Source organism: Limulus polyphemus, unplaced genomic scaffold (genome assembly GCF_000517525.1).
Source record: "Limulus polyphemus unplaced genomic scaffold, Limulus_polyphemus-2.1.2 Scaffold10, whole genome shotgun sequence".
Lineage (NCBI taxonomy): Eukaryota > Metazoa > Arthropoda > Merostomata > Xiphosura > Limulidae > Limulus > Limulus polyphemus.
Window position 1 is genome coordinate 481,447 of NW_013665620.1, and position 20,249 is coordinate 501,695.

Consider the following 20,249-nt stretch of genomic DNA (forward strand, 5'->3'; position numbering starts at 1 on the left):
AATCGGAATCTTTTTATTCCTCCTCACACCACAAGTGTCAATTTAAATTAGAATAACTTTAACACGGTAGTTTTATCAAAGTCGATTTCTTAAGGAAACATCTTAATAATGATATCTGTATACTGAAACTAAAATACACATATTGCTAATTTTCTATATTAAATATCACGTAAAACATTAATTTATTCTTTTATCATGAAAAACACTGGAAATGGGAAGATAACATGGGGACGATAATACACGTAACACTTTTTTTTTAATACAAACATTTCAAAGTGACTTATGAACAATGTTTTATATATGTGTGTGTGTGTGTGTGTGTGTGTGTGTGTGTGTAATAATGCTTGCAAAATGTGTTGTATTTTTGAGATAAGTGCGATGACACACAACAATACATTAGTAACAAGAACAAGGAGAAAAACTATCGCTAAATAAAAAATCTATTTAGGGCTGGCTACTGAACTTGAAAGAAGTAACCAAACAATATCTTGGAAATGGACACATCACTTGATCGGCTAATGATCACATAGCAGACTAAGATGTCTCGACTTTACAGAGAATTAAAATCCCCACATTACTGGCTTCCCCACTTTGTCTATCGAAAACTTGGTGTTTGAATAGAATCTTAGCTTTCATCATTACACCTTTCCTTTAATCAACTTTAGAATATTATTTTTATGACTATTTTACAGTAGAGTAACATTTTACAATTGAAAATTCTGGTTTTAAATCGTTTGCCAGTGAGGAAGTCAGTAACGTAAGGATTTCCTTCTCCTTGTAAAATCGAGACGACTTAGTTCACACTAGAATTACGATTTATTTTTCCTTTTTTATAAGTCTTGCATAGAATAATAACAAAATAGTTAGTCAAAAATCGTGAAAACTGTTTTGCTCTACCAAATATGATAAAATAATAGTTACTGCTAGAACTAGGTAGGCGTTAAGCCTGTTGAAGAAAGTTGACGATGAACAAAAATAAGAAATCTCGGTTTTGGCTATTCGCCGGTTTTCGAATTTGGGAAGTTCTGGATAGCTGAAAAGCGGCATAAACATACCGGGGATAAAGCGAATATGCTAGGTAGCTCTTCATATCTAGCTTCTGATGACCTGTAGAGAAGAAAATTCAGATGACTTTTGTATTGATTTAATACGGGTGTCCGTGACATCACACATAGAGGGCGCACTCTCCGATAACTCAGCACTTACTTTAACAGGTCCGTTTTTGACAAGATCATTCACTTATGGTGACAGCATCCAAAGAGATGTAAAAAGCATCAGTAAATCATCATATTGTTGACTTCAGGTTCCTTTTGCATTACACAAGTTACGAGACTGTTACCAATGTACCATCTGGCTTTCTCTGGATGGTTTCTTTACTTAAAATATAAGTAGTCGACAAGAGGTTTACTGAACCGTAAAACTTGATAGTACCCTGTTTTGTGGATATACATTGTTCGTAATATATAAAGCAATAAATTTTCTTAAAATTGTTTACTTTGGACTTGCATTTTAGTTAACCCTTAGTATGAGTTTTAGTCTAGATTTTATGTAGCATTACTAGACTTTGTAATAAAACATATATATGCGTGATATAGAAGCTTTAACGTAATGACATGTATAAAAATAAAAAAAAAGAAAGAAATACACTAATGTAACGTTAGTACTGTTAACACAATAGAATACACATCAAATCACAGCTTCTGTTAGTTTGTAGTTGCATATGAAGTTTTTGTTTTCGAAGATAAACCTTGGATGGATTTGAACATACGTATATAACAATTGTTACCACAAAATAACAGAAAAGGGCTGGCTTTAAAAATTTTCACAAATCAAGTGTGAAAATCACCACCAAAGGCATATGGTAATATAAAATTTTTAATATATGTTGTCAACTGGGCAGTAGCAGAAGACTTCTTGACTTTTCCAGGATTTTTATGACATGTTATAATAAGTAATTGCCATTTTTAAACACAATTGCTACAATGGGAGTTCTGTTCCTTCTGTGCAATGAACATGATTGGTCTCTTAGGAATACATTCCTAGTTTACAGGAATGTATCTATAGCATGCTGGCTGCAGTACACAAATGTTTCTGACACTTTATGTTAGCCTGTTCATTTTTAGAAAACTATAGATCTAGCCAATTAAAAGAAAACATCGGACTGATACGTACACTATACTATATACATAAAGAAAATTTCACTTATTTTTTCATAACAGGGCACAAAAAACTACTTCCCTGGCTTTTCATTCCAATGTTGAAAAAGAAAGATTTTTCAAGAACTTTCAAAAATTTTAAACCAGTATATTCAATTAAACGGTTTAAAGCTTCTAATATTTTTTGGATACTTGTGTATTAGAAGAACAAAAATTAAATCAGCACACAACAGTATGTAAGAGCTCAATTCTCGATAGTTAAAACACACACACACACACATATATATATATTGATTAAAAATAGTACTAGATAAATCACAATTCAAGAAACTCGATAACCCTACTACTTTCAGAAAGTGGACATACCTTAACAAAGTTGTTGGGTTATGGTTTCTTGAATTGTGATGTTACTGTTGAAAATGTCTTTCATCCTTCCGGCAGTTATAAATATAACTGCTTTGTTCAAAACTTTGATAGATAGGATATATACTACACTTGTTACTAATGTTATTAGTTAGAGTAAAGGATAACTTTATCATTAGGGCTAAGGTTGGGATGTACATATATCTTAACAATATAATAACTACACTCAATCTAAAAAACAAAGATCTTGAAAGTCATGTTTGCAATTTTTCAGGCCTTTTTTTAAAGCAGAAAGAACTGATGGGTTAGGCCAAAATGGGGCCAAGACACCCCAGCTTCTTAGGAAAATGGAGTTATCTTTCTTGATTAACACTGTTCAAGAAAATCCTCATCAGGAAAAACATGCTTTTGAACTAAAACATTTTGGCACAATAATGTTATGATTTAAGCCATACTGGTGGGCCAAATGGCTTACTATGATGTATATATTAAAAAAAAGGTCTGCTTCATATGAAAAAATGCATCACATGCATTATGATGTCAATGTTCAAAAATGGGAATTACAGAAAGCATTTTTATATCAGAGTTGCTTTATAGGTGTGATTTACCCTTAATATATTATCATTGTTTTTATCATGTATGAAATCCAGTATCTTGTAAGCTACTTTACAAGACATTATCGAGAACGAACTCAGTGCTGTACGTTGAAGTGATAATATATATGAATATGATACTTCATTATATTTAATCTTTTTTATACATATAATACTGATTTAAATTACAAGTAAATAAAAATAAATGTGCAACCTTGAAAAACATTTAAGATACACAACACTTTGGTATTACAGCTTTATTGAGGGTTATGTTCTGTCAAAAAGTTCAAACATGCCTAAGTTCTGCTTTTCAAGATTCAACACGTGCCCAGTTTCAAAGAACGGAATTCTTATAGTCAAAACACCAAAACGTGAGTATAGAAAATGAACGATTGTTCAATTGTAATGCACCACGTTAACAGTAGAATCTGTACCTAAAACATAAAGGTTGATTTCTACAAAAATAATCGTTATTATGGTTACGGTTTACTCGTTTATATGCAAGTAATACTTGTCCTACTCACTCGATATGACACAAAATAATAAGAAAATACTCTGTATTATTGGGTTAGTCTAAACTAAGTTAGTAAAAGAATTGTTCATATCGGACATCAGCCCCTAATGAGAGTGAACTGTACGGTCATAGAAATGTAAAGAAAAAAAAACAAGCTGAAAAAGTTTTTCCTTTATTACCGGTTGTGACAGATTTGAATGCTTTTATAAATATAATTTTAGTAATAACAACAAATAACTCTGCAAATGAAAATAATAATAAAACATAACATTTGTGGTTTCAAACCATTATTAATGTAGGCACAACAAGAAAAAGTAGTGGCAGTTAAAAAACATACAAAAAATGATAAAAATCATGTTTTGAATAATCTTTGCATTTTTCTTTGCCATAAAATAACCAATCAGATAATGTGAAGGAAAGTACAACCTTGACATTTTTCAAATACCTTATATCTATAATTTAAAAGTGGAATGGAATAATCACCCAAATTAGAAGAATTTAAATATTAGTCTATAGTATATGACACACAAAGTTCAGTGTTTATACTTTTCTGGCAACCTGCAACTAAACATTTACATTTATTGAAATAGTACCTTGTAGAATGGTACTGAAGAATGATGAATACATGTAGTAACTTTTAATCTGATATTGTGTTTACATTTCTCTCTTAAACTAGCCAGATTGACATTTTATTATGTTTCAAATAAACCTTAAACTACAGATGAATAGTATTCACTTTAATTTAATAAACTAGAAAAAGAGTTACAGTTTCTTAAACAATGCCCACTAGTTATGTGCATTTTTGTTTGTTTGTTTCAGAAATAAGATCATTTAAAAATGACGCTAATTTATCTGTTTTATCTTTTACTTATTGTTATAGGGCAGTGATTCCCAACCTGTGGTCCCCGGACTCCTGGGGGTCCACGAAGATAATACCATCTCATTAAACAAGTAAGTTTTTTAATTCTGTTGTTCTTTTAATTGCACACTCAGTTATATATGTCTTTTATTTGATAGTGAAAAATGGAAAAACAAGTTAATTATTAGTAAGAAAAACAGTTTGTTGGGTAGATGAAATCTTTCAAAAAACATAGGTTCCGTGGGGAAAAAAAATAATAATAAAAGGGGGTCCTTGGTGGTGAAAAGGTTGGGAACCGCTGTTATAGGGCATCTGTTGAGGGTCATAGTAAGTCATGTTACACAATGTTTAAATCATCCCAAAAGGGTACCTCTTTAGAGCAAAAAAAATATTAAGAATGTGAAAAAATAGTTATCCTTACAAGTATGACACAAGTGGTCTCTATATGTATTCTAATCAATTGAACATTATTAATCTATTTACAAAAAATTATTTAACACTATAAGTTCTTAAAACTTTCTCAATTTCAATAGTTTTATGACATTATGAAAATCATACACTACTTGAATAATGACATTAATGCTAATAGGTTACACACATGTGTGTGGATATGTATATATATTCTATTTTTTTCAAAATGCCTACCATTAAGTATACATTGTTTTTACTGTACTGTGCCAGAATAGCAACATGAAAAAGAAGTTATCCTGAGCATCTACATGTACCACACATTTGGTTATCATTACTTTCATCTTTTAAATCCTAGTAAACACTTCAAAAATATTACAGATGTGTATGGGAAGACAGCTTAGTTGTGTATAATCATATAGTATTAGCCAGAACTTTCACATACATAATTATTCATGTAAATTGCTATACACAGATTCAAGATAGTACACACTAATGAATCCCACTTGTACTAATGTGATGATAAGTGTAATTGCTTGTTCCATCATATGACAATGTAAGTTAGTATAAAGCAATCAAAACAAAATTTCCAGTTTCTCCAAAAACAAAACGTATCATTTTTAATTGAATGTCAAGTTTAATAAAGAAAAAAGTGTCTAATTAAGATACTTAACGAGCAGAGAAACTTGAAAACAACAACAACAAAAAAGGAATTCCTTTGTTTATAGTGGTGAGAAAGTCAAGAATTTTGTCTAACAAATATAAATCCATCAAAATTGCTCTTAGAATTACAAAATCGAACAATAAATGCATAAATATTAAAGAACCATTCTGGGTAGCTCAGACATTTATTAAAATGTTTATGGAATGTGTTTAAACAGTGTATATCTCATGAGATAATGTGCAATTGATTGGTTTTTATGTTATCTTATGCAATTGCATCTTTTAAAGATAGGGAGTAGAGGCGTTTGTACACAGTTATGTATTTGTAATTAATACAATTTTAAGAAAAGCTTTAAAAATATATGTTTTAATGAAAGAATTATGTATACAAGGTTTTATTGAGATCTCTTCAGGGTCCAGAATGGGTCTTATTCCCAATTGTAAAACCAATTTCTCTTAAATAAAAATTACAAAATGCAATTCTCATACATTTTATCAATATTTTACATAAATATTGTAAGTAAAAAAAACAACACTTAATTTCACTACTTAAGAGCATAATGAGTTTTACCTAATGGATGGTCTAAAGTTTTCCATATATCAAGTATTTGTCACAGTTTGTATTAAAAAATGTCCAATATAACATTTTATTTTGAAACACTGTACCTATTGTCTGTAGGTTATATTCCATTATTTTAACAAACGTGAAAAATTCAGTCCAACTGTATTATTGTTATTAGTCACAAATGTAATAATTAACTTTCTAGTATCACTAACAGCTAGTCTTCTAAGTCAATATTACCAAGTAGCTTTTACAACTTAGAATTTTTTGTTCTGTTTCTTAGAGTACTACAGGTACAATGACCTATTAAAAGTCTTAATTTTGTAAAAGGGTCTTAGAGAAAGCACATTAGAAGATAAACACACTATTAACCATTTGTTTTTGTATATTTGAACTATAACCTGTACTTTGATGTCAGATGAGTCTTCATGAGAATGGTTAAGCTTCGTTAAAAATATACATTATGTACCATAAAAGAAAACTTAAATAAGTTTCAAAGGTTATTATAAATTTTTAAGAGTGAAACCCACAATAAAAATTTGATGTTTGTCCATCTGTTAATATGGCAATGTCCATATTTAAAGGCTTGTTTTTGACAAAAATGAAAACTTATGATTTTTGTTCAAATCCAAATGATTAGTTCTCTCTTAACTGACTTAATTAGACCACATAAATAGTCTGCATGGAAGAATTAAAAGAAAAAACAGCCATGCTTCAGGTCAAGCATTAGTTTAAAAACATAACATGAGTGTATACAGAGCAGCAGTATTCAAGTCCAAATAATACATGTCAAGAGTTTTTAAATACACTGCAAATATACCTATAATGAATGCATAAGGCTTTTCACTCACAACAGAACAAACGATGAGACATCTGTTTGTATGCACAAACCCAAACACAAATGAAGTCCTATTTTGCAACAAAATAAGTTATGTCTGCCAACAACAACCTTAAATATGCATCAAACATCAGCTTCCACACATCACTAATTGAAACATATGCCTTGTTCCTTTTTTTATTACAGTGAAACATTAAAACTGAGCATAATCTTGACTTTTGTTTATAACAAGTCTAGAAAAGAATTTAAAAGAAACAAGACATTTGTGCAAATGAAGGGTACAGATTAAGCCCTGACACAAGTCATACACTATTTTTGTTTATCAGCAGTATGAATCAGAAATATAACTGTCATCAGTTAAAAATCACAAAATATGTCAGACATCTTTTTACTAGATATACAATCTCACAAGTAATTGTTGCCCAGATATGCAATTAACAGCACATAAGATTAGGCATATAGATTTACAAATTTGTTACATAAACATATAAATTATGGAACATTAACAGACCTTTTGGCCAATCAAGGATGCCCTGCTTCGCAACCTCCCTCAAGAAAATGGAAATTAATCACTAAATCCAGCTTTTATCCTTCAAATATTTATCAACACATTTCATAAACCCCTTTAAAGTTGTAACCTCTACCAGTCTAGATAGCAGTTTGTTCTACACATTTACCAGCCTATTAAAATTACTTCAACAGAGATGTGTCTGACCATTCCAAACATTATGTTTACTAACTCTTGTCCCACTGCCCTCGGAATTCAACATGAAAAAATCTGATGCCCTAATGTTATTGTTTCCCTTAATAATTTTGAATTCTGACCCTTCTCTTCACTTTTCAACCCTAGGCTAAATGTATATAAGATACTTAATCCAAAGAAAAGCTAAAACAGGTTAGCTTTCATCTTAATAATATTGTTCAGATCTCATACATGTATTCAAGTTTATGTTTAACAGCAGTACCGCTCCCATGTGTGTTTATCACTTGTTCAACAGCAACATGCAAAAATAAAATAAGCAGGTTTTTAAGATCCCCATGTTGGTCCTCCCATAATCCTAAATAACTCAAAAACTGGTTTGAAAATGTGATGGTCATATTACAAAATAATGTACATGTACCACAAGACAACCTTTACTACTAAGTTTCTAAACACATATATGTAAGGATGAAACACATGTTCACTATTTTACTTACTGTAAGCAGTTCATCAATGAAACAACTTGCATAGTATTAATATTTATGTTTGGATGGGTAAATGTAAGCTCATAGGATTATACGCTAATACATGCATAATTCATATCTACCTGGCTACTGTACGATTTATGCCCGTGGCTAAAAATACATTACCTAGGATTTAGTTTACCTAATAGATATATATGTATGTGTATACATATACACAAACATTTTGATAAAAGAGTTAGCACAAAGGATCACATATAAAGTGTAATAAACTTTAGATAAGACCCAAAACCCGAGCACTTTCGAATAGTTGAAAGTTTACATACACAAACATTCATAAAACTGGTAATGGTATAAGACAAACGTCACATTTCTATTGATGCTGATACTACTTAAAAAAACAAAATATTATTATTATATAATATTCCTTATAAGTTATATTTCAGTTACATGTGTAAATCCTACCTTGTTGGTACTTAGGTTTAAAAATGTGCGTTTGTTTTTCTTATAGTTTAATATATTATATTGCTATTTTGTTGAATATATTTTCACATGCTCTACCACTACCATGATATGTAATATTGACATACTTTCTCTGCTTGCTTCAGCCTTCAGACTAAGTTACGTATCAATGAAAATCAAATATAATAGTTTTCATTTACCTTAGAGACAACGAATGATCATATTCTACCACCTTTAACAGCTAAAAGCGCCACCAAATTCGGACAACCAATGTCCATGAGAAAGGAAGTAATCTTTCCTAACAACGTTGTTAGTTAAGCCAAGCTAAGCTATTCAATACATGATGGGACCGGCAGCAGCTTTACCCATAGTTAACGCAGAACACAACAAGCCGCGTCTCGCATGGCAGATTTTCGAGTATGACTATGAACAGCAGTTGTACGAGCCTCCATTACTGTTTAGGAGAAACTACCAAAAAGGTGAAAATTTAGAACATCAAATATCCTACTTACTCGTCAAAACTACCTTCCGTCATTTTCTTCCAGTTCTATTCCCATTTTAACTATGTCTGTGAATTTTCCGATACATACAACGAAACAAACCAGCCCAAGCTTACTAAACTCCCTGCGGACCAAAAAACTTTGATCACACAGGAAATGGGCTCACTCACCTACGCAAGCTCGTCAACGTATACCTCCGAGCGCAGAAAGTAGTGCCAGCGGGCGTGACTGGTTTGAGGTTTCTAAGCTTATGCTGATTTATAAACAAGCTGAGAATATAATTACTTTGAATATTTTTTCTTTCGCCTACACTTATTCCGTTTTTATTGAGCCTTAAATTAAACCATTTCACATTCCTTCAGTAACTACTAAACTGATAAACGTATGTGAAAATTTTACTTATTGATTCGAATTTATATATATATAAGCATTTCCTTATGTAATTATATATAAAATTTAATTTCGATTAATGAGGTCATCAATCGCTTACGCATCCAAAAATGTATATAATTATAGAAGTAGGAGATGAAAAACGAGAGATTTCATTCAGTATATAAATAAAAAAAACTTATTAATTTAACACTGAGGATTTACAAAAATGACTTGTTTGAGCTCTTAGAGTTTATTCAAAGCTTTTACAAACAATATTTTTATTGCTCTCATGAAATATTAATTTCAATGATATATTGAAAATCACGTATCTTTATTTCATGCAAGAAAGTCGAACAATGTCAGGAATGCCACGAATTTTTAGCAAAATGAGAGAGAAATGCCCCCAGTGGCACAACGGTATGTCTGCTTACTTACAACGCTAAAAACCTGGTTTCGATACCCATGGTTGGCAGAGAACAGATAGCCCGTTGTGTAGCTTTGTGCTTAATTTAAAACAAACAATCAAGAGAGAAATATATCAAAAAAAAAAGCCCAGTGTAATGCCAAATACACCAGGTATGATTTAGGCGCCACCTGCTGAAAAGTTATTTACCAACAAACCGTATTAGCAGATAATATTGCTAGTTGGCAAAATTGGATGACGTTTTAAATATGTAAGTCTGTATGTTATCTAAAAAAAATATTTGTAAATTATAATGTGTTGCATAGATGCCGTCTTTAATGCCACATGTACATAAGTCAGGAAATATTGCCACAGAATAAATAAATATTACAAAGAAGAAAATAATAGAATCAATTTTTTTTTCAGTTTTACCCCTCATAAAACTGGGATATTAAATAACATGATAAACCAGTATTTGCAAATAACTCTTACAACTTCAGATCAAGTTGCAAGTTAAGTGAGTCGTGAAGCTACTATCGTTGTTACTTCTTCTATATTCTACCATCTATTTTTGGAATTTAACGATTAAAAGAACAGAATTTACGCTGCTAAGTCAATGCTGACAGATAATTATTAGACATACAGCATTAATTGTGGTTTGTATGCATAGGTTTCAAATGGATCTAGTGTGTAGTACATTTAATAGCGGGAGCGGGCACGGTCTAGTGGTTAACGTGCCGGACTGTAAATCTTAGGATCCATGGTTTGCGTCCCGTTGCCGCAAAAGCATACCCCTTTACTTTGAAGTTGTGATTGCATTATAAAAATAACTATCAAATTTCTCTATTCAATCGTATTCAGGATATTTGATTTTAGGTGTAAAATTTTGAAATGAAAAGACCACACACACAAATTATGAATGCTTTTCTGATTAGTGGCCTGTTTCTGTCATAAGTACCGAACCGCCCACGCTTATGATCATGAATTGCCGTCATACGACAGACTTAGCAGTAAAGAGCAGCTCCACAAAATGGCGGCTACTGCGGTAGTAGCTCAAGGCCAAAACACAAGATGAGCTGCTGATGCTGACGCAGATAGTAGATAGTTTTTATTTACATTTTATACTATATGAATATAATCAGATATCATACCTTTATAAATCAGCAGAGAATAATGAAATGAAATAAGTGAATTTTGAAATGGATTTTCAACATGAAGAAATACGTTTCAATTTTTTGGAGCAGCCATTACAAGTTTCAATTTGAAAGTAGCTACTATGTTTTTAGTAAAATACGTGTATAACTGTACATATTATGAATTTCAAATTAAAAATTAAATATAATTGAAAAGATATTACTTCAGATACGTAGTAAACTGTTTATAATGAGATTGGGAAGTTTTGTTTCTAAAACAACAAAAACTGATACTGTTATCAATGCAATATATACAAATAAATGTGTGTGTGTGTAAGCTAATCAAACGCTCGAAATGAGTCTGAATATCGTCCTATACTAACGGGCATATATTATTCATTTGTTCAATCTACGTATACAGACAAGGTAAATGACGTATATCATGCCACATATGTACCGATATATAACTACTTTTGTTCAAATAGCTGGACAATTATACATATAAAAGCAATTATATTTAATTATACACAACTTAATGTTTCAGCAAGCCAGAATGCCAACCAGCACCTCATGTATAACAATAAATTATATACATTGCGTCATAACAGTTCATACAAATTCCACAGAGGTATTAATATGCCTTTTAAAAGATATAATAGAAAAATATATTCTGTTCGGTAGTACTGAAAAAATAAATAATATCATATATTATTTACTATTTGGGTGAACGTGGTTATAATATACTAAACCAAGTATGTAGCTTTATAACTTGAAAACGCGTCAAGTCGCTTTGATAAAGTAGACTTCTTACTTTGTCTAAGGGTAACGTAGTGGTATGTATTTCGGACACTGTTTTATCTGAATTCTTTTATGAGCGATATTTAATTTTGAAGAGTAATATTGTATTTTCTCTTACGTTTTACTCAACTGAATGAGATTCATTAAAATGAAATATTTATGTATTTTATTTCACGTTCTTGACTTTGCTGTAAGCAGTGGGATATTTTACAAACACACATTATTGATGGGATAAAGTATTACTGCTTCGAAACTTTTAGGTTCTGTAACTATATTTAATGTTTTGAAATATTGAAAATTATAAGAAAAGGATATAATACTATCTACCATCCGTCTGTATGTTACTAATGTGTTATTAACAATTAACGATGCATACTTGTTATAGGTGTAAATGTTCGCTTTGTCAGCTGTGTGTTGTCATCATTACATCTAAAACTGTGACTATATTATGCTGATAATTTTGTATGTCTAACGCCTGTATGAAAATTCGTCTAATATTTGTAACTAACAAGCCAACTAATAACACAGTCAACGGATGAACTAACATAGATTACAAAAATTATGACACTGAATTGCGAACCCATGTGCATGTCCTCTACAGAAACTACAAACTATACCGGAATTATATTACATACTTCTGACTTTACTTATAAGCTGATGTGAGATTATAAAAACATGATATATTAGTTACAGTTATACTTTAATTATGAATAACATAACCACATAGGTATAAATACGTGTACATATGTATGTAACATTGCTTATTTACATTCTTACCAGGAACGTAATAAAACATCTAGCTCTGTTGAACTTGCATTAATGATATACATATATATATATACTAACATTTTTTTTTTACTATAACAACGTCTATGTTCATTTAGTGCTGATATTTAAAAGTTTTGCTGAGGTGATTAATGCCCATATTAATTTGTAATCGCTTTTACTTACACGTTTACCATTTTATTTCCAAACGACTACAGTGACTACAACTTATATTTTATCGCTAATTCTAAATTTTTACACAGTGATGGCTAAAAAAAAGATTACTACTCATGTTTTACCGCTAATTATCAGGTTTTAACCGTGATAGCTAAAAAGGTTACTACTCAATTTTTTTCGCTAATTCTCAATTTTCCACCGTGATAATTACAAAGTTTACGTCACATTTTTTGATGACTAACCTTATTACTTTTTACCATGACAAACTCCAGCATAATTTAATATTTTTATGACTAAATGCTTTACTTCTATCGTGAAGACTATACGAAATGGCCTGTATACCTTTTCAGCATGTTTTTTTTTTCTTACTTTTTTATCGAGTCGGATAAACGTATTAGTTAACACTTAAATTTTATCTCTCATGTCCATGCTTTTTTTATGCTCAGAACTTCGAGTGTTCATGTAGTTTTCATAATTGGTATTCATTGCTTTTGTTTCTGATAATATTATAGGAATTACCAAATGTTCTTTATATCTGATTTTAGTTATTATACTGTGATAATAACAACGGTAACCATTTGACATTAATTATATCTGATTTTAATTATTATACTGTGATAATAACAACGGTAACCATTTGACATCAATTATTATACTGTGATAATAACAACGGTAACCATTTGACATTTAATGTGTGATGTACAGATATTTTATTGTGATAATTTCAGTGTATATATATATGCTTTATATTCATGTTTTCATTGGGTTCGTTTTTAAGGATAACTACAAAGCTAGCTAGCCATCTACTTCTTTAATTTTATGTTCATGTATACTTGGAAAATTTATAATATTTATGTATGATATTTGAATCTTTTAGGGTGATAAATGCAAGGGTTACCATTTGAAGTTTTTTATTAATGAAGTTAATATTTATTACGATAAATATTATATCTCATTTAATGTATTTTAGTGTGTTAACTATGATGTTCTTGAATCTTGCAGTGAAGGATATAATGGTTATAATCTAACTTTTGCATTTGTTGTCATGTGTATTTTGCTTAAAGACTACAATAATCACTATGTTGATATATTTTACTGTGAAAAACCACGGATTACTACCATTTATATTTCATGCCCACTTATTTTACTGTTATCATATAACTTTTATATTTAACGTACATATAATTTACTGTGTGACTACAAAGGATATCATGTAACTTTTATATCTGAAGTGCATGTACCTTACTGTGTGACTACATAGGTTATCATGTAACTTATATATCTGACATACATATATCTTACTGTGTGACTACAAAGTTTATAATGTAACGTTTACATTTTACGTCCATATATTTTAGTGTGCGACTTCAAAGGTTATCATGTAACTTTTACATCTGACGTACATGTATTTTACTGTGTGGCTACAAAGGTTATCATATAACTTTTATATTTTACGTACATATATTTTTATTTTATTTTGTCACTACAAAGGTTACCATGTAACTTTTACATCTGATGTACATGTATTTACTGTGTGACTACAAAAGTTATCATTTAACTTATATCTGATGTACATATATATTACTGTGTGACTACAAAAGTTATCATTTAACTTATATCTGATGTACATATATATTACTGTGTGACTACAGAGGTTATCACATAACTTTTATTATTTTGCGTGCATATATTTTACTGTGTGGCTACAAAAGTTGTCATGTAACCTTTATATCTGACATCCATATATGGTCATGACTACGAGATTACCACTGACTATTATATTTCATACTTATAACCTTTGTGGGTAAGCTAACATTATCATTATCTATATTTAGTATCACTGATTCTCATACTTTTTTACTGTAATTATGACAAGATTAACTTATTATTTCTGATTATTCTAAATTAAATAGAGATAATAACAAGTAAATTATTATCTTTAATGTTCGTATTATTTGTACAACATATTTTACTGTAATTTTAGCAATATTACAAATTATTCATTATATTACATGCTTAAATTTAGCACTGAATATTATTACGAACTATTTTTTTTATCTAACGCTAGAAAGTTTTGACAATGATGATGACAAAAGTGTGAAATATTTATCATCTTTCATGCTTAAGTCTTTACAATGTATTATTTTTTCTGCTCAAAACTGTGACAATAATAACGACAGGACTATAATTTTTTTAATGTCTTTATGCTCAAAGCTTACAATAATGAGTTAAGAACTTTAACAATAATGCAAAAAGTGCATAATTTTTATTTTGATCATGCTCAAAGTTGTTGCAAAAATATCGATGAAATTACTAACTATTCGTTACATTTTATGGTCAAAGCTTTGATGACGACAAGATGATGAACTATTTACTATATCTTATGTCAAAGCTTTACAATAACGACAATAAGATAACGAACTATTTACCATCTCTTATGTTAAAGCTTTACAAAACGACAACAATATAACGAACTATTTACTATCTCTTATGTTAAAGTTTTACAAAACGACAACAATATAACGAACTATTGACTATCTCTTATGTTAAAGTTTTACAAAACGACAACAATATAACGAACTATTTACTATCTTTATGCCCAAAGTTTTGGTAATAATAATAATAATGACAAAATTTAAATAATTTAAGATCTCTCATGCTCAAATCTTTAAAATAATGACAAGTTCAATACTCTCTGTTGTCTCCCGTTCTTAAAGTTTTATAAAAATAACAATATTATGAATTATTCATTACCTGTCATGCTCAACACTTATAGTAATGACGTCAAGTTATTTATTATCTCTCATGTTCAAAGCATTACAATAATTACGTTTATATTAGAAACTACGTATTATCTCTTATGCTTAAAAGTTCGACAGTGATGATGACAAACTTATGAACTATTTGATATCTGAATGTTACGCTCAAAACTTTTACAATAATGGCAAAATTGCGAAATATTACCTCTCATGTTTAAACTTTTACAATAGTGACAAAATTATGAAATGTTTATTATAACTCATGCTCAACGGTTTTACAGTTATGCGAATAATATTATGTCGGTTTTATATCTGTCTTCTATTCTTAAAGGTTTTACAATAATGGAAACAATATAACGACATATTTTTAATGCTAAAAGCTCTCGCGATAATGGCAGTCACAGACTCTGCTTCAAATACATTCTATTGATATTTATTTCAAACGTAGTAAATCGTTTTAATTCACGCGATAGTGAAGTTTGTGCCTGTTATTTCTATAACATAAATAACACACGTTTTTTTTTGTGATATAAATATTACACCTAAAAGTAGAATAATTATAAACGACTTCGATACTAGAATTCCGTATACATATATGCACAAATTTATCTGTGGATTAAGTTTAATGTGTTGTTATAATGTGACGGTCACTCCCACTATTCGTTGGTAAAAGGGTTGGCGGTGGGTGGTGTTGACTAGCTACCTTCCCTTTAGTTTATCACTGCTAAATTAAGGACGGCTAACGCAAGTAACCCTCGAGTAACTTCGTGCGAAATTACAACAAACAAACCAATTAAGATTAATTAGCTCTTCGACATCAAGCTTTTCATTGGTGTAGTGATTTCCGTGTGATAGAATATTTATGGAAAATAACTGATACGACAGACAATAATTCAGGCTTCAGAACAAGGACAAACATATTTTCTGAAATATCATCGCAATGTGTTTGTCTACTTTCTCTTAATTTACAGTTGTTATATTTGAAACTAGTCCTTGTGGAACACATTTCAATGAAGTGAAAAAAAATTAATTTTCAAAAGTGAAATAAAATTCCTGATGAAATTGATGTTACATGTTGGAATAATCAATAATAGATGGTTTCTATATTCTAGTACCATTCGACTATATATATCTTAGTTTTAAATTGAATTATGAAAAACTAATTAATATCTTCTCATATTCTTCTTTAGGACAATATTGATGAAATGTAACTGATTATTGTTAAAGCTCTTGGAATTAAAACATTGAATATATTTTTGCAACATGTTTAGTCAGACATGAATTAATTTTTTTTTTAATTGTAGAAAATTTTGTTGCCATAACAAAATTGACAACTTTGTGCATACTTTCTGAAGATTTCGGTTGTTTTTTGTACTTTTTAAGTAAAAAGTGAATCTTTTATAAAATTCTACTGAACTAATTCTTTGATGAAATGCGCTTATATTATATATCCACCAGAACTTTACAAAATCTAAGAATAAACTGGTATACGTGTTTTGTAGCGACTTATTATTGTGTTCTTCATACACACACACACACGTATGTTATGCATTTATGTATTATAATACACATGAGAAAACTAACCGGTATTACGGAACTTCTACACATATATATATAATTAAGGAATATACTATATGTATATAAACAGAAATGGGAAGCCTATTATGCATTTCATATATAAACATAATGTTTATAACATAGAGCAGAACTCTCAACTATAAAATAACAAAAACACGTCACGAAGTTGCGACCAATCTGCATTGTCTTAGATTATGTAATTGCTAACTTTCAATGTATTCACTGCGTATCAAGAAGAAGCTTGAAGCTGATTTATTTAAAACAATATTCTTGTTCAATACAAAAGTTTATTAAAGGTGCTTGACGATTGGATAGTAAACTTATCATCTGCAGCTTCCTATGCAGTGTCTGAGCTATATATATACGGTTACTAGGACTTCAGTGTGCTCAACAACTCGGGCTTTTATGTATGGTAATACTATAAATAATAATATTCTATGCCTACATTAGATGTAGACAATTGTCCTTCTAAATTCGTAGATATATTTATCATTAGAAATCAAATGATCTAATTTTATCTCTCTCACGCGCCTTTAAAATTCAATCATCTTCTTCCATAACAATTATCCATTGTTTGATATTGTGATTGTATGTTTTTGTAAGGTATCATTATTCACTCTAAATATAGCAAAGTGGTGGTTTCATAACAATTCATTCTAAACTGTTGTTTAAACGTTGTTCATCCTACAAAGAGTGAACCTCAACTGCTAAAGATGTGTGGTATAACAAATATATTACTAATACCAATTATAGGAACAAGTAATGGGTATCGTTGAGCCCAATAAACAAATAAGTACATAAACTATGCTAGAAAATAATGAGAACGTGGATGACAGGGAGAAGACAACATGTCTGTATAAGCACTCTTTATACGGTTGATATTTAAGATATTCTTTAAACGTTTTACATAAGATTTTACTAGCTTATTAGTGATTCTGAAGATGTATTAATACACGTTGCAAGGTTTAATCCACTATACGAGTACTATCTCTATCTATCAACATACATTAATACTTTTTATCTATCGATCAATTATTAACCGATTATTTTATCTTTGTAATTTTATGTGCTATCTAATTAGCCGTTGTGAAGTGTCACTCAATCAATCCGTTTATCTATCTAGTGATCAATCACCAGTCAATCTAGCTATCTATTTGATTGTCACAAACAATTCTGAAAATACGAAACAGTAAGTTGTACACCTGTTTTAGGGCGTCTCTATGCGTGAAGTCTGCATTGAAGCTTTTCTCAGAAATAATTCTGGTTTCTTAAAAATATCTATTGTACTTGGAACTTCTGCCGCCGTTTCTTCCTAGAATTGAAACAGCTCAGTGAATGTGTTCGGTGGAACACTACAGAGAAGCCTTCTCTTTCTCTGAGTTGCACGTCCGGATAACAGTACGTAGCCTAATTTCATACAAATAGATGTACAAGCTCACGATGTAAAAAACTGATTCTACACTTAAATTTTGAACAAGTTCAGTTTCTTTTCTCTTAATAGAACCTAATCTAATTAGCGTTGATTTTACTACCACCATCAAAAATATTAGTAGTTTATGAGAGACTGATTGTTGGTGTCTCAACGAAGTTATCTTGTAACGTCGTGTTTCATTTAGTACAGCAGTAAGTTTGGCAAATGCACCAACAATTTTTTTTTTCACAGAAATAGAAAAAAAGTATACGAAATTTTTCTAAGTAAGCAATTCCAAATGACAACCATAAGTGTAGAATTGTAGGCTGGTATCTAATGCTTTCACCATAACATAATGATTTCCAAATTGCTAATAATGGCCTGTTTTTTTTTTATTATAGTAATTAAATTTCTGCTATGAGAATTAGATTAAAAAAAATTCAGTGAAAACTTGCAAAAATTAAATTTTCAGTAAGTGTAACGCTATTTTTGGTCAGAATGACGTCATCTTATTTTTGGATTATAATGTTTATTCGAACCCCGAAGTTTAGCATTGTAATTATCGCTATCCCACTGGGGAACTTTTGAATTATAAGAGTTGTTGTTGTCGTATTACAAACTATACAAAGGGCTACCCGCGCTCTATATACCGCGGGAATCGAACCCCAGATTTAAGAGTTGTAATTCCGTACATTTATCTGTGACATAAAAGGGATGGATTATGAGGGACTTCAAAGTTATGAGACTCTGTGCTCAGACACCAAACGTTTATCATTCTGAGACACATCATTAACAACTTAATTGTGAAACCCTCTTCAAACTCTTCTTACGTACCCAAAACTAAATGAATATTCTGTTGGGCAAATGGGCAGTGGGTCAACAGTAAGTTTATCGAGTTACAACGCTAAAATCCTGAGTTCGATTTCCCATAATAAACAGAGCGCAGGTAGCCTATTGTGTAGCTTTGCGCTAAAACAAACAACAGGCATTGAAAATGTTTTAGAAATATCGATTGTTACTTTATTAACGTTACTACAGATTCGTCGAAGAGCATCAAACACAGATTTTCTGATGTACTGCAGGAAAATGATAAAGAAATTCAAACGGAAACCTTGATATCTGATTATTGGTTCTGATTGCGCGAAAAGTAAAAACAATCGTGTTTGGCAGTTTTGCTATAAATCAGTTTCAGCAGATAAATGCTGATCAAGTGTTAAAAATACAGAAAGCGCAAACACATTGTTACGTATTGCAATTTCGAATGGTCTGAAACCGAGTTAAATGATAGTTTAAATTCAGTAGTTAAATAAATGCCGATATGTATCCAATTTATGATATTTGCCAACAAGACTGATACGTACAGTTTCTTCTTTAATACAAATATGTTTTAATACGTAAACAACAATTCAATTTACAATAACAGCTATTACGAATAGTTATTACAAACAAAGATGTATATACAAAAGCTTTACAAAGATACAAGCAATATAAAGCCTTTTTTCTAGTCTGGAACTTCCTTGATGTCTTATCGAGGGTTTACGATGAGCGAGTTAATTTCGAGTTGATGTAGGTACAATTCACTTAATAGGGAGCTAGCTAGCTCTGTAGTTCTTACTTATCACACGCCGATTACAGGCTGAGTTTCTTTTACCGCTGATGTTATGTAATATCTTCGTAAAAGTGCTAATGTCCGATGTGAATCCACTGATGTTAAATGATTTGTAATGTTCGAAATTTATAAATGTTCCTGGTC

At 30.4% G+C, this 20,249-nt stretch overlaps 1 protein-coding gene across 3 annotated transcripts in view; it reads right to left on the bottom strand.

Moving 5' to 3' along the window:
* LOC106478313 (sprouty-related, EVH1 domain-containing protein 2-like) overlaps positions 1-20,249 on the bottom strand; it is a 179,959-nt gene that overhangs the window by 46,499 nt on the left and 113,211 nt on the right. Inside the window, exon 1 of one of the 3 annotated variants that reach the window (XM_022381960.1) lies at positions 9,113-9,236. The exons of the other annotated variants lie outside the window; for them this stretch is intronic. Coding sequence (XP_022237668.1) covers positions 9,113-9,135 — 23 coding nt within the window. The 5' untranslated portion in view covers positions 9,136-9,236. Of the gene's footprint in view, positions 1-9,112; positions 9,237-20,249 lie in introns of those variants that run through there. 3 annotated transcript variants of the gene reach the window in all.